The following is a 15,398-nucleotide window of genomic DNA, read 5'->3' as shown; positions in this document are numbered from 1 at the left end:
TAAAAGACTTTTTTAATTTTAACAAAAATATCTACTGTTATATAGAGGAGCTCAAGTTTTCACAAATCTATAATACAGTCAGAAACATCTTGGGCCAGATTCCACTCTTGTTTATACAGTTGCCAATTTGAATCACGGTGTTCACTTCAGTGTTACTCTAGTATAATCAGGCGCAGAATATAGCCCTTAGTGTTTTAAAATAACTAAATGGACTGGATACTGCAGCAGTTACTTGTGCCTAGCATTACAGGGAAGGGAAGTCCTTTACTTCATTGCATCTAAAAATGCAAAAGACTTATATTTAGTATTTGTGCTATGACCAAAGAGCTGCCAGGCAGCTGCAGTGGATGACTCAGGCCTAGAATTGTATTCGCTTATAGAAAAAAATTTTTTTGGCTGAATGATGGCTGCAACTGCTGTCATTAGATGGAGGATGCATGTTTATAGAGAACATTTATAGAGAGAAGATGCCAACCTTCCTATAATGCTTTCTACAATTCTAGGAATCATTTTAATTGCATTTTGTTATAAAGTTGTATGAGCTTAATAGAATCTCCCAGTACTCAGATCTAGGAAGGACACTATTTTAAATTGCTTCCATGTTTTCCAGCTGAAATGCCTCCATCTAGCCAGTCCTTTTCAAAGCGCATTTAGAACAAGCTATTAAGCACTTACAGGAATCTGCATCTCATCAGAAGGACAATCTGGAAGCTGTGAGTTAGTCTTTTAAAACACTGGAACTTTTTTTTTTTTGCCTTTCCCCCTTTTTCCTCCAATCTTCAAATTTAAATGCAGTGTTTGATTAAGGATCATCGAAATTAACCCGTCTCATTACATCAGGTTACATATGTAAGCAAAGCTAACAGTCTCAGATGCAAACTGCAATTCCTACCTGTGACCATCATGAGATTAGAAGGGATCCTTACACATTGTGATTTCATTTAATTCATGTTTAAAGCTTTTACTCTACTTGTTTTCTTCCTAGACTTTGGCTGATGATTAGTAACTTATAAACCAAGGAAACTTAAGTATATAGACTAAGTTCAGTCCTCACTGTCGTCTTCATCATCATCGTCATCTTTACTGGGAGCGCATCTTTGGAAGCAGTGTACTAGAGTTGCTAAGAAGAAGCTTGATAGAATAGCAGCAATGGAGACTGCAACTCCAGAGAAGATGATGATAAAAAGGTCCGTCAATGACAAACTAAATTTGCATTCACTAAAGCTGACCTCAGATAATTCATTCAGAAAGATTCTTCTATTTTCTACAGGCAGGGAACACTGGATTTCATGGAGACCTGCAAAGAAGAGGAAAGGGAAACAAATCAGTGGAATATTGATGAATCCTTCTGTTGCTCCGGTCAGAGATTGAATGGCTGAAGAAAAGGTTTAGGGTTAATTCTAGCTTTATGAATTTGTACAAAATTCAGGGAAAAAATGGAACAAAATCTGTCACTATCCAAAAGCCATTACATAACCCCCTTGAGTGGCTCCTGGAAATTAAGTTATTTCACCTTCAGTCTTCCAGAAGGTCAGGTATGACGTAGGACCATAATTTTGAGCATCTAAAAAAGTGCATGTTGAACCCTGGATGCATCTCAATCTGGAGTCCTGGAAGCACTTCCCAGCTATTTCATCTGAACACAAATTCTGACTCCAAAACAGGGTAACAGGGATACTGAAGTTCCTTCCACGCCTTGGTGCCTTCTACACTACTTGTTTCCATGTAGATCCAAAACTACAGTTGTCTTTCTTCTGGTCAAAACAACAGCTTAGGTTTAACAAGCTGTTAAACCTAAGCATCCGCTTGTTTGTCTATGACCTGCTTTCACCTCTTCTCTCTGACTATCGTAAGGACATGCAGACTAGAGGATATTATTCTTCCATGCATTATTGAAAAACACCTAGAGCTGGGTTCTTCATAGTGAAAGCAAAAAAATCCAGATTTAAAAACTGGTGAGAATATAGCTTGATACTGGACAGTAAAAGCATATAGATCACTGCATAGGCTCAACTCCCTCTTCATTCACAACGGGAAAATCAGGAGAGTATATTAACAGGGCTAGAGTGGAACAAATAATGAAGTGAATTAAGTCTGTATGGCTGTTGGCAAGATAGCTTTTATCTTGCTATTAAGGATATGAATGTAAAGGGGAAATACAAGAATTGTGTATTAATGACATGAGAACTGCTGCTGGTTTACTTGATACACTTTTACTCTGTCTGCTAATGATCCCAGAACAGACTCCCAGTTTTTGACTCTGCATTGCTGTGTGCACACAGTGTATAGGGCATTTCCACACAGCTGTACCATATAACCATTATATGACTTTAAATAAGGAATGCACAACAATAAGATCTCCTCTGCTTTTGTGAATCCCATTCTTCTCGTAGCTGAATAGCTATGGCATACGATGTTTTACTATTAAACCCAGGCTCCTAGGGTTAGTGGTGCAAACCCGACTGGTTATCTGGATCCAGCCCAGCTGTTATGTTGCTTTGAGAGGAAGTTTTAGCTAAGTCTACTATGGATTCAATTATCACCCTGACTTACTTGACCTTTTAATGATGATTGTACTAAATTTTGATCCTTAAAAGCCATCCTGTATCTGTCATTTGCCTAAAGTTCTGTTGCCTACCCTCTTTCTCATGCTCCTCTCACTGACAACACAATAAAAGCTGCCAGCAGAATTGGACAAGTCAGCATGCCCAAGGCTGAATGGTTTCCTCTAGGCAAACTGCCACTTGAATACATGCTACATTTTTTCCTCTGAGCCTGGACTGCACTGGCGATGTATACCAGCTGGTGAGGCAACTGGCTTTGCAGATCTTTGAAACCTCCTGTCTATGGAACTGGCCCAGAAGGTAAAGGAGCCACACAGTTTCAAACATCCTCTGAGACTTTTGGAAATCTGGAACCTGCAGTATTCATATATATCATGTCTTGTATACAAGCTGACATGCTGGAGCACTTGAGCATGCCTATTACTGCACGGATGGCTAGAGGAAGTACATACTATTGCACTCTATAGCTTGTGATAGAGCTCTTTGTACAAACCTTTCTACTGAAAGAAGTGCGAGTTGTTCACCAGGTCCATATTTTCTTTTCATCAAGACTTGGGAATAGCAACTCTAGGGACTAATGTGAATAACCAGCAAAAGAGGACACAAATGGATATCCTTCCCTATTCAAAACTATGAGAAATAAGGGAGGAGTGAAAAGCCATAGGCTGCAATTCCAAGACCTGTATCTTTTTAATCAGATTTTAAAAAGCGAACAGTTTTCAATAAATCAACATGATGTTGACAGCAATCAAAGCAGTTACTGCTGTTGCGTAGAAACAGCAAGAAAATGAATGTAACATATTGCAAATTCATTTGAAGAGGAAGTTCCTTGCTAATAGGAAAAGATCATTGCAGTATTTTGGCAGAAAATCCTGGTCCAAATGAATATGGCACCTAAACAAATTCCATTTCACTCGTAGGAAGCACAAGAAAAAACAGGTTTCTATACAACTGTGTTTCTGTAAAACAAACCACTACAATAGCTGTTGAGACCTCAGGAGAACTGCTGTTTTCATAGCAGCTAAGCCTGCTCGCAGCATGTCTAAAGAAAGAGTGCACACGTGATCACAAACAACTGTACTTTTTCTATTTCTGACCAACGGCAAAAGAAATTCTCGAGTATCCTCACCTGCCAGCTTTTAAAGTGACCTCTGTGCTGGAGTGGTCTTGATGAGCTGGACTATCAGATCTAAGCTTCCATAAGGAAGGAAGTACGAAAAAAAAAAATATTAAAGAGAGAGCAAAAAAAGACTCCAAAAGAAAACTATTCTACATACTGCAGCCCTTGCCTCTAGAAATAACTTACTACAGTAGTATTTGCCCAGGATCCTAGAGATGGAAGAGTAAGAGCCCACTTATTCATTACTATTACAACAGCAGTTTTGCCATGGATCAAAACTGAGCTTGTAGACTGTGAGCTCTATTCCTCTTTCCCAGATGCTTTCACCTAACATTACAACACACAGAATATAAATAGAAAAGAATCTGCAACATACCAAGTCATTTAGAGGGTATTTCTTGATATGAGAATCAGTATACTGTAATGATTTTGAGTCTGATTATACAATAACGAGAAATAAAAAAGCTCCTCTCCATGTAGCCACGGGTACTGGAATCTAGGTCATGTTCTCAAACCAAATAGATTAGATGGGAGTTTTTTACTTCTTTATTCTGTGACACTCCAACATGCTAGCTTAGCCTCAAGTTTTTACAGAATTCTTAGTCATTGAGAATAATAGATACCAACGGCAAAATACAGCATCATAAACCAGGGGCCAGTAGAGCGGCCTTACTAGCTCCCAGCTATAGTTTCAGCCACCCTGTGTATGCACCCTCTTTTCAACAAGACAGGAATGAACTGACCTCTCCTATCCACACACAAGGCAGTCTGCTAAAATTGTGCTGGAAACAACCTGGGAGTGCAGAGCGCGGTGGAAGTGCATGCCAGTGACTGAGGGAGAGAGGAACATTTATTAGTCCATCCCGTTCAGTGAATGTTTTTCTTTGCTGTGTCATGACACTATTGCAAAACCCAATACAGTGAACAGAAGCTTTTCTTTCAACTCCAAAGAGAATTTGGAACAGGCTATTCATTTGTAACAGTAGTAAGACTAGCAGCTATATCTCTGGTGGCTCAAGGAATTTCTCCTCCCAAAGCTAATGCGGTGGTTATTGCACCAGAGCTTCTAACTGCTTACCTGAACACAATCTGAAGGTCACATGCAGGTCTGCTTAAGATGACATATGAACAATACCATTTCATCTGCTTCCTTCCATAGCAATATGTTACTTCCTTTACAGTATTTAAAAGTAGGTTGTCCTTATGACATGAGAATCCAGTGTGTGTGGAGAACTGATGTTCTGTACTCCACCTGTCCTATTACATTCATGCCTAGCAACAGATCCAATATTGTTCTTTGCTTGGGCAGGAAGTAATCCCAGGTCATCATACACCCTCTGCATGAACAATGAACAAAAGAACGGCTTCTATAAAGTGATCAGTATTAATTAGAAGGTGTGGTTTTTCCCCTCTGGGCGATTCTGTGGCATATAGACTGGCTCAATCAAATTACCTGTCCACGCACTTTAACCACTTGAATGGTGGTATTATTTTTTTTAATATATATTTTTTTTTTACTCTGTAGAATCTGTTCATTTTATTCTTTTAAAAAATCAGCCAGACTTCTTGTAAAGGGTATCTCAAAGAAGTTTGATATTTAGTGCTTGGCTGCAGCAAGAAAACCTTTGATGATAGTTATATGTATCTCATTGCTCCCACAACATGTTCAAAGAGTTGCTTCTTCATACCAGACAAATCTGTAAATGAAACAACAAGTGTGAGTGTGTTATAAATATATAGCTTATGTTATTTTGGTCAGGGCCATCACATTATCTGTAATAACTCCAACTGTCCCAAGGACAATGTCACACACTCTATCTTTCTGCTATGTCATCTGAAGAAGCAGACATACTATACTGGCAAGCTGTAATGTATTGTTTGCTTTTAAAAAGGGAATGCTTTGAAGGCCCAGTCAAGGGACATGTGCTAGATTCTCTATAGGCTTGTCTCTTAACACTGAAAAAATAAAATAAGATGAAAATATGGGTCTGTACCCTGAGGAATAGATCGTCTAAGTAACACGGGAAGTGTGAAAATGCTGGAATTCTAGAACCATAATGTTAAAAGGAGAGGCATGCTTTTAAAAAGAAAAAAGATACACGTGTTTATAAAGAAGTGATGCAGGAGGGCTCCAAGTAGAATTTATTTCAGTGAAATTCCCTAATAGGTTTTAGAAAAACATGACTTTGAGATGCCTTACTGTTAGAGGATTATAACTGCACTGAAGTCTAGCACTTAAACCTTGACAATAAATTGTAGGCAATTAAGCTGCAGCTAGATCCTAATAAACACTTTGCATTTGTTTCTGTAAAGGACTATGCACAGGCCTACTCGTCTTCCAGAGTCAGAGGCTGAAATACTTCCCCTGTAAAAATTAAGCTCTTAGAAAATGGATGCAGCCTGAAACATGTCTTTATACAAATAATTAATAATTTCCTTGTAAATTAATGAAAACAGACTGACAATACCGTAATGCCCCAAGTTATAACTGTACTGATCTTCCTACCTCAAAAAACCCACAAAAACCCAGATACCAAGTTTCATTAGCATTCTGCTGGTACTTCGCAGCCATAATTCAACCATGTTTCTCATAGGTACTGTTTGATCAGGAATTTTCAAACAGTACATTGGCTGGACCATCGAGTGCATTGAAATTGCCTGCTCTTGGATCCGACATGGGCTTTCCCTAGATATGTAGGCTGATGACGTATGGTATGGCAAGTTTCATTTTATATTCTTCCAGCTAAAGACAAGCAGCAAGAGTTATCACTTACTCCAGGTGTACTTGACTATTTTGAAGGACTCCTTGTGTATTTCTGTCTTTGCTTATTTCTGATACCTATGCTAATGTGTCTTTTATTGGAGAACTTCTGAAATTCATTATGACGTCAATATTATGGTCTGTTAACCCTCAAAGCAAGATTTCCCAGCTATAATTTTGGATGCTGAGTTTAAAAAAAAAAAGAAAAAGAGGCCTCAATTCTGTTGGGTCTTTGTAGAGTTCACAAAAAAGGGGTGTCAAGAGAAATAGTTTCCTAACACTCAGCAATGTACAATAGTATGAGAGAATGAAAATGCCCATTCATATATACACTGGTATGTATAGGAAATACATCCAGAAAAATATCTGAAACCATAAACATTTAGAGCTTCATGCACACATCTTCATTACTATCCATACAATAAATGTAAAAGCACTATAATATGCTATTTCAATTTTTCTTTTTTTTTTTTTTAATTAGAGTAAAATTGGTATTTGCCCTTTTGGGTAGAATTTAGCTGTTTTCATGATGCTGAATGTAGTTGACAGACCTGAAATGTTTAAATGTGGCATTTTATTTTTTGTATGGTATTTTGCCTACAACTATAGTTCTCTCTACTTAAACACTATCACTAATGTATTAGATGTATTAATAAGCAGTGAGAGAGGCATTGCCTCTGTAGAGAGATGAAATTTCATTGGCAATAGCCTCAAGCTATCAGAACAGTAAGGCTTAAAAACCCGAAGCCTTGATTTAGGTCCCTAAATAAAACTTTTTATGGCCAAGTGCCCTAGAGTCTCGCAGATCAACATTAGAGGGTACTTAACAGTTTGTCTCAATGCCTAAATATGAAGTTTAACATTAGGTGTTCACATCTGCAAATGCTGTGCTCACATCTTCAAATCCGTGAAAGATGGAAGTACTCCAAAAAACCTTAAGATGGAAGAAACAGAGTGAAAAGCCAGTGGCAGTCAGATCATTTTACTGAAAATGACTAGGATATCAAATTATATATTTATATATGTGTGTATATATAGAAACAGATTTGATGCACTTGTTAGGGAATCTAATTTCTGTTAGGAGTTTCTGCTTGAACAGAATAAAAGCTGCTGAATGTGTGAAATGTCTTAAGGCTTTTAATTCCTTTCCAAAAAAACAGATATTATGTTCTGTACTAGTGATGTGCTAGCATGTGCATGATACTGGGGGAAGAACTGAATGGCTGTAATGGACAGAACAGCCTGTCCTTTTCAGCTGAAGCTTGCTCTGGTTCTATATTAGTACATGAAGTTAAGGCAGCCTTCTCTACATAGCAAATGAATAAATAGGTACTGATAAAGAATGATAAGTCAAGAGGACTTACAAAATGCTCAGTTGTTTCACTGGCTTTTAATTAGGTTAGAAGGTCAAATGAAACCTGTACTCTCCTGTAATTACGATGCTTTGTTTTGAAGAAAATGTTTAACATTTTCAGTGAGCCCAGGGCTACTATAAAGGCCTGGACTAGTGAAGTAAGACATTATTTTATTTACAGAATAAGGTTAGTATCAGATCTTAGATTGGAATGGGATTATAGAAAGAACCTGAGAAGCAAGAGATAACCTCATGGCACAGTCTTTCTAAACAGGCTTACAAAAATAATTCCATCTTCTCACTACACTGATTCACTTCTGAATCTCATAACTGCTGTCGTTTAGTACTGAATTCAGTCTGAGTTTCCTGTTCCAGAATACTGCTTACAGTCTCATTGTCACCTGCTCTTGCTTTTTTCCTACCTCCTCTCACAGCCATCCTTCTCTCCTATTCTTTTGCATAGACAGTCTTTACCTGGAAATATACCACTTTACCAGAATTTACCTATCCATCCATATTGAGGAGGTACTAGCTACAGAAGTCTTGAAAGTAGCTAAACAGCATCTGTATCAGTACTGGCACTAAAAACCCCTTTGAGTATCTTAATTTGTAGTCTTGCGCACACAACTTTCCAAAGTGGAGCAACACTTGACCAAATGAAGAGGAAAACATGGTTCTCGCTATGGCTTTTGTGTTGTGACATGGGATTTGCTGCCACTAATGAACTTTCTTCCAGTAAAGTTCAGCAATTACCTTAGTTTAGAACACAGTTCTGCAAGTGGACCCAGTTCTGTTGTCTTCAGGCTTCTTTTACCAGTTCTGCTTCTAGTGGTGTGGACGTAAATGTTAGCATTCAGGAGGATGGTGCACCGACACTGTGCCAGCTAGTCCCGTCTGTAACAGGGAAGTCTAACACTGAGCACCAATCCCCACTTAAACTTGTGCTACTTTAATGTCAAACATTCAGAACATCTATTTCCTTTATGTATCACACAGGCAGCACAAATCTATTTGGAATTCTGTCGCTGGCCAATTCTGAATGAGTTTTTCAAGTCTTGCTGGAAATATCAGTGTACACAGGCTACCCATAAAAATGCTCAGTCTAAACCTTCTCATCAAATTGCTAAAAGTCTTTCTAATACTGTTTTAATAGAGGGCAGCAAAATTTTTCATTCTTGCAATGGGTAATGGGGAACTTAGAGTCTGTATTAAACACAAAAGGTTGAGAAAAACCCATTGCGTCTAGCAGGAAAAGCATAGACACTGACTATTTCTTGCAATCCCAGAAACTCTACACAACTTCCTGAAAAGGTTTTGCTAAAGATACTGAGAAGAAAAAAAGTAAAAAGCAAAATGAGGGCAAGATGACAGAAAGGAGACACTACAGTCACATGCCAAGGCATACTTAAACTCTAATTAAAAGTAATGTTAAAAATGCATTAGTCATTAGCAAACAAGGTCACAGGCACAGCTGCCCAAAGCATGTTCACAGACAGTAAAAATTAGCAACAGAGAACTCTACAACACTTCAATGTGGCCACTGCAGACTACTTGTATTTGTTACATGCATTTTATCTGAATCCAATCCCTTCATCGAAAGGAGATCCTCAGAAGGGTTCAAGAAACATCTTTTGCAGTGCTACGCCCTACTTTTAAACAGCACCTTTCACCAAAAATTTATTCTATCAAAGCCATTTGTATTTAAACACTGAAATGGAAGCATAAGCCTTCATTCTGTAGGTCATGTGCACCAGCGAAAACCTTTTGCTGGATAAGCCCTGAGTTTCAAACAGTATTACTGAAAAAAGTAGGTGAAGAGATGAGGCAAGAAAGGAAAAGTGCATTTTTAGCCAAGATAAAATGTGATACAGAACAAGCTCTGAAAGCAGAAGAAAGCCCTTCCAAGTATGAGAAATTACTGAGTGTATTTTTGTAGGATTTCCAGCTCCCATTGAGGCAGAAAATGCAAGAAATCTCAAAGGTGACACTTGATCTCAAAAAAATAAGTGCTGAATTTCCTTAGACTTCACCGAATTGAAAATTTTAAAACATTATGCCCCAAAATTATTTAACTCAACCTACAACCATCCTTCCCTTCATTCAGTACCTCTCTTGCTTTAATACATATTTTTCTTAATTTCTTCTGCCAGAGTCCAAACAAACTCTCTTCCTCCTCTGCTTGCTTCAATTCTCACTTTAGAGAGCTTCAGCTTTGTCAATCGCTTTTTGTAAAATTCAAGAAGATGGATCAAATATAGGCAAGCAGAGAATAACATTATGCCCCAAAATTATTTAACTCAACCATCAACCATCCTTCCCTTCATTCAGTACCTCTCTTGCTTTAATTTTCTTAATTTCTTCTGCCAGAGTCCAAACAAACTCTCTTCCTCCTCTGCTTGCTTCAATTCTCACTTTAGAGAGCTTCAGCTTTGTCAATCGCTTTTTGTAAAATTCAAGAAGATGGATCAAATATAGGCAAGCAGAGAATAGAAAATGATAGCATAGACCTCATATATATATATGATTTCCTTGAATTCTTTGAGTAATACACTTAATGCCAACTTAGACCTTTGTTCTTTCAAGATATTTTTTGTTCTGAGAGTTTGCATGCCCCCCCCATGGAGTAAAACCTTCCACGAAAGTTTCTACACCTATCTTTGAAGGGACAGAGATCTTACAACAACTTTTCTGTTTCAAAAAAAAGTTATCCAATATTCTTAATCTCCATGCTCCTCCTAACGGGAAGCCTTTAATATGAATCATTGGCTACCATGCTGCTGTTCAGGCAGCAAATACCTATAAAATCAAACATCCTTCTACAAAAAAATCTTTAAAAGTTTTATAACTTAACCATTTTGACCCATAGTAAACACTTTGTCTTCTCTAGGAAAAAGAACAACTCTTGTATATTCTCCACTTATCACCATACCATTGATCTTCACAGCTCCTTTGTCTACTTTGCACTACACACACTAATTTGTTTTCAATCAATTAATAACAAAATCAGAGGGGAAAAAGTGTGGTTTGGTTTTGGAGTATGATGAAAATACTGGTTTTAATACCTCTTTATGAGTATAAAAAATATGTTTGCTGTTTTAAAGTGCTGAGTTTGATTGCAGGTAAGGTGCTCAGTTTAATTGCAAAACTTTTAGTGCAGTTTCTTTACTAAGTCTGCCTGCAAATCTGGCATGTCAGAGCATTCACTTACTGCCAATTAAGCCTTTATTTAGAAATTTAGGTTAGATGAATAAATGCTGGGATCTGTAAAATGATGCAAATCCCAGCTGTTTGTATGAAGCAACAAGTTAGATGTGCAAAGGCAGCTCAGCTGGGAGAGGCTTTACAGTCAGCTAGTCAGACAGGTCAGCATAATTTATAACTTTACAAGCTATTTCTGGTCGCATGCCAGAAAGAAAATGGACATGGCTTTTGCAAAACTAATGAGCTGAAGTATGGCTTTTGTTCAGATCACTGAATTCTCCAGAGGCCTTAATTGCAGAGGTAGAGAGCTTCAGGATCAATTATTGAGATTTCAGTTCACATTGACAAAACTCCAATTTTTAAATCAACTTGGTATTTCTTTTGCAAAAAACAAGGGTAGCTTTAACTAACATGCCATTTTACTGCACTGCTAAAAATTAAAAGGTGCAGCAGTGGCTGGGCTTAGTAAATAGTTAACAGCTTGAGTGATTTCTCTCAGACATGCAGACAGGACACATTAAACTACTTTAAGTGTCATTCAAAGTGAGGAATCAAAATGAATGCCCAGAACCTAAATCTATCTGTCAATGTATTTCTCCCAGCCATTTATCTCCTGTTTCTTGCTACCAGTTCTGAGTCTTGAGGGACTGCTATGCTACAGTGACACTTGCAAATGGCAGCCCTGGATCCTAGTTCATCCACAGACTGGTGGGGGGTGCTTCCTTTCTGCTTTGGCACATCCTTTCTTGTCTAACCTATTCTGAAGCATCCCAAGCCACCATAAGACACACAACAGTGTACGGAGCCTTTAGTTTCTTTGCAGTGCTTTGTACTTTTCATGAAAGGACTGGGGATCACTGATGCAAGTTTACTGTCAGTCACCCTTCCACACTGTTTCCCTTCTCAGTAAACCCAGGTTACAAAGTCTGCTATTTAAAGGCTGGGGAACATCAATCTGTCATGGAACCATTCTGTACTGCTAATCACAGTTTATTCTTAAAGAAAACCACGAGAATAAAAACACCAGCCAACTCCTTTTTCCTTCCTGCCGTTTCCCATTTGTATCAGCCATGCAATGCAAATGCTTGAGCTGATGCAGAATTATAAAGGAAAAGCATGCAGCCAAGATAACTAAGCTTTTCTCTTGGGCCCTGAAAATTCATCCCTATCTTTTTCTTTTGCTGTATTTCCAGACATAACGCCTGCTGCCCTACTTATCTTGATGTGTTTGCTGCAAGAATACTTCTGCCTCCAGCCTTACAGCAGTATCGTGAGGAAGCCAGGGAGTCTGAATGCTGAATCTTTCAGTGAGTTGCTCTTCCCACCCCTCCCAGGGAGGCCAGGCAAACATGACCTTTTGGCAAGTATAGCCAGACAAGTAATGCTAACATGATTAGTTCTTAATGGGTATAATGTTGTGACATCATTAAAAACTGAAAACTGCATATAAAATGCAATCAAATCATAATTCTAATAATTAGTTTTACACTAACTTTCCAAAAGTTGTTTTGAAAGGCACTCAGTTGTGGCCCTACGGTTTTAAAATGTCATTGAGACAGTCTTTCCTTTTTGGGTTTAGTTCTGCCCTCACCTTCATGAATAATGTCTTGCTAGTTTATTAAAGGAGACAGCCATTATTTTTGTGGCAGCAGCTCACAACAAGCAATGAAAACGCTGACTTCGCACGCTTTTCTGCATACATGCACTGGATCTTACTGATATGACTGGCTGCAAACATATCAGGGGACTTGCTCCTGGGAACAAATGCAAATTATTTGCTTAGGCCACGTCAGGGGGACAGCTCTGATAAAACCAACCATTTGAATATTTGCTCCTTCCCTCCTTGTCTTCCCAAATCAAATCTAACTGAAAGTTTTGAAGATCCGGATGAGCTAGTAATTTTTTTTAGCTATTTGGCTGAAACACAACTGTGGATGAGAGAAAATGCTGTGAGAAAGCACCTCTAAGCTTGCAAGACACCAGGGAACACTGGCAATACTATGGGAAAGCTCAATCACTTGAGATTTCCAGACATAAGTTCAGATACGCTTTAAAACACTGACAGGGCAGAAGAGAAAAGAGATGGGCTGGGACAGATTCTCAAACTGCACAGACTCAGACTGGATAAAGGGAAAGGAGCTAGAAGTTCATTAAAAGAGATGGAAAGCGCGGGGAAAGTGAACTGATGTTTAAGCATGAGAGATGGGCAAATACTTGGTACAGATAGAGCAAACTTTAGCTAAAGCATCAGGGAAGGTGGGAGAACAGGCCCAGGTTTGGTTTAGAAAGAATCAAGATGAAAGTTTCACTGAGGCAGACAGGAAAAAGCCCAGTGCTTTTTCCTCAGATGACTTCCCTAAAACAGCTGTTTTAGAGCTAAGAATATTTAGGGCAACCTAGATGAGTATATTAAAAAAATGCTACCCAAGGTCATGAGCATAGGAAGAACTTGAATAGCTGACTACAGACTCTGATAATCAAGACTGGAGAGAAAAGACCTCTGAAATTTGTAGGCTCACTGTGTTTTTCCCCCTTTTTGTCCGAATTCAAAGAAACAGTTACTTGACCTCAACCCGTTCTCCTGAGCTCTTCTCCCCCAGCCTTTTAGCCCTCACCATCTTCTGCACAGACATCCCCCCTCAGACCCAGCCCAGACACCAGTGATTTCATGTCAGGTAATACTTGTATATCCCCCCATAGCCCTTACAAAGTTTTTATGCTCCAAGCAGCTTGCCTTCTGCGAGCAGCTGGGCAGCTCAATGGCATGAGTTTATGCCCTAGCGCTTGTTGGGAGGCATGAACTGTGAGATGATCTCCTGCTAAAGCTGGATTAAGAGAGGCTTTGGGGTCGGGTGGGAAATGGGGAGCAAGAGTTTGGATTCCCTATACATGGCAGTCTTAATACTACCCTCCCCCCCCCATGCTTTTCTGACAATTACTGGCCCAAGTACCAGAATGATATATCCTGCATCTTGGGGTGTTCCAGAGCCATTTAAATTTATTCCTAATATTGGAAGCAGTGCTATTTTAATGAAAAGAGCCAAAATTAAGCTACTGGAGAGACTTTCAAACACAGGGTATCACAACAAAATACTTCCAGGAAAGGGCTGACAACCACAGTTGCATAAAATGGGGATTTAACTTCTGTAGCAGCTTTATAGCTGATCAGTAAAATGAGAGAAAAATGAGTTTTCCTCAGGAGCTGGCACAGAATGTTTAGCTGCTTAAAGGGCTTACTGTAGAAAATATATTTACCAGAGAGAAATTGAAGTCTGCAAGAGAACCAGCTCTGGGCTGAATGAATTTGAAAAGGCTCTTTCACTGCCTATGTAAGTTTAGTGTATAAATCAAAATTATTAGGGCTTAATTTTTAAATTTTATTTCTTAACTGGGAGGAGAACCTGCTGCTAAAAAGAAGCCAACATCATTTTAATGGACTCATTTGTTGAAAGCATGCAAATGCAGTTTGGGTCACTGCAGGCAGCACACAGACAATTTGACCAAGAACCCTCCTTCCCTCCAAGACACACATACAGAGAAACGTACACACTGCACTGTAAGCCACCAAGCTTTACCTTTCTGGAGCTTAGATGCATTGTCCTGTATCCAGCTGAAAAGATTGGCAAAGTCACAGTCACAGACCCAAGGGTTGCCCTCTAAGCGTATAGTCCGCAGGGAAGGAAGCGCTTCTAGGGTTGCCACATTTAGGCTTTGTAAGTTATTGTCATTCAATTCTAACACTTGGAGCTGTTCCAGGTTCTCAAAAGCAGCCTCATCCACATCCACCAGGTTATTGTTTCCAAGGCTCAATTTTATCAGTTTTTCTGCTGATTTGAATATCCCAGCATCAAGCTGTGTTAAATTATTGTAGCTTAAGTCTAAATACACCAGTTTGGTAGAACTGCTAAAAGTACCCTCTTCTAAAGAGGTGAGGGAGTTATTCCTGAAGTCCAAATAGACTAGATCTCCATAAAATATAAAGAAATCAGCTGGTATCGCCTGAATGTTGTTATCAGCTATAAGAAGTTTCCGTACATCCAATGGAAATGTATTAGGAACACTTGGGAGTCCTTGATCCCGGCAATCTATGGTGTGGTAGTCCATACAGCTACAGACAGCAGGGCAAAAATGACCCACAGGTAAGAAAAGCAGGCAGACAAAGACAGAAGAAGGCAGAAGGCAGAACGGAAAGCATGGCAACATCATCAAGGATTTGAAAGCTGTGATGAGCACCACTTCTAAGAGAAGGACATTTTGCTCAGCTGAGCAGCAGTGCCTGGTACTTGTGTGTGTGTGAGATTGTATCCAGGAGATCACATATCATCACAGATCCGATAGCAGCAGTCTTGGGAGGGGGAGGGAGAGTGACTGAAGGAAAGAGGGAGGGAGGCAAATGTG

The 15,398-nt window shown here is 39.0% G+C and overlaps 1 protein-coding gene across 1 annotated transcript; it reads right to left on the bottom strand.

Moving 5' to 3' along the window:
- Window positions 1–1,043: 1,043 nt before the first annotated feature.
- Window positions 1,044–15,203, bottom strand: LRRC38 (leucine rich repeat containing 38). The gene is made up of 2 exons (XM_009289598.1): window positions 14,576–15,203; window positions 1,044–1,297 (listed from the first exon to the last, which is right to left on the bottom strand). The coding sequence occupies exons 1-2, from the start codon at window positions 15,201–15,203 to the stop codon at window positions 1,044–1,046; spliced, it is 882 nt and encodes a 293-aa protein (XP_009287873.1).
- Between the last annotated feature and the right edge of the window lie 195 nt (window positions 15,204–15,398).

The sequence above is a fragment of the Aptenodytes forsteri genome, unplaced genomic scaffold (genome assembly GCF_000699145.1).
Source record: "Aptenodytes forsteri isolate BGI_AS27 unplaced genomic scaffold, ASM69914v1 Scaffold61, whole genome shotgun sequence".
NCBI lineage: Eukaryota > Metazoa > Chordata > Aves > Sphenisciformes > Spheniscidae > Aptenodytes > Aptenodytes forsteri.
The sequence above is the reverse complement of the archived record's forward strand: the minus strand, read 5'-3'. Positions and strand labels throughout refer to the sequence as shown.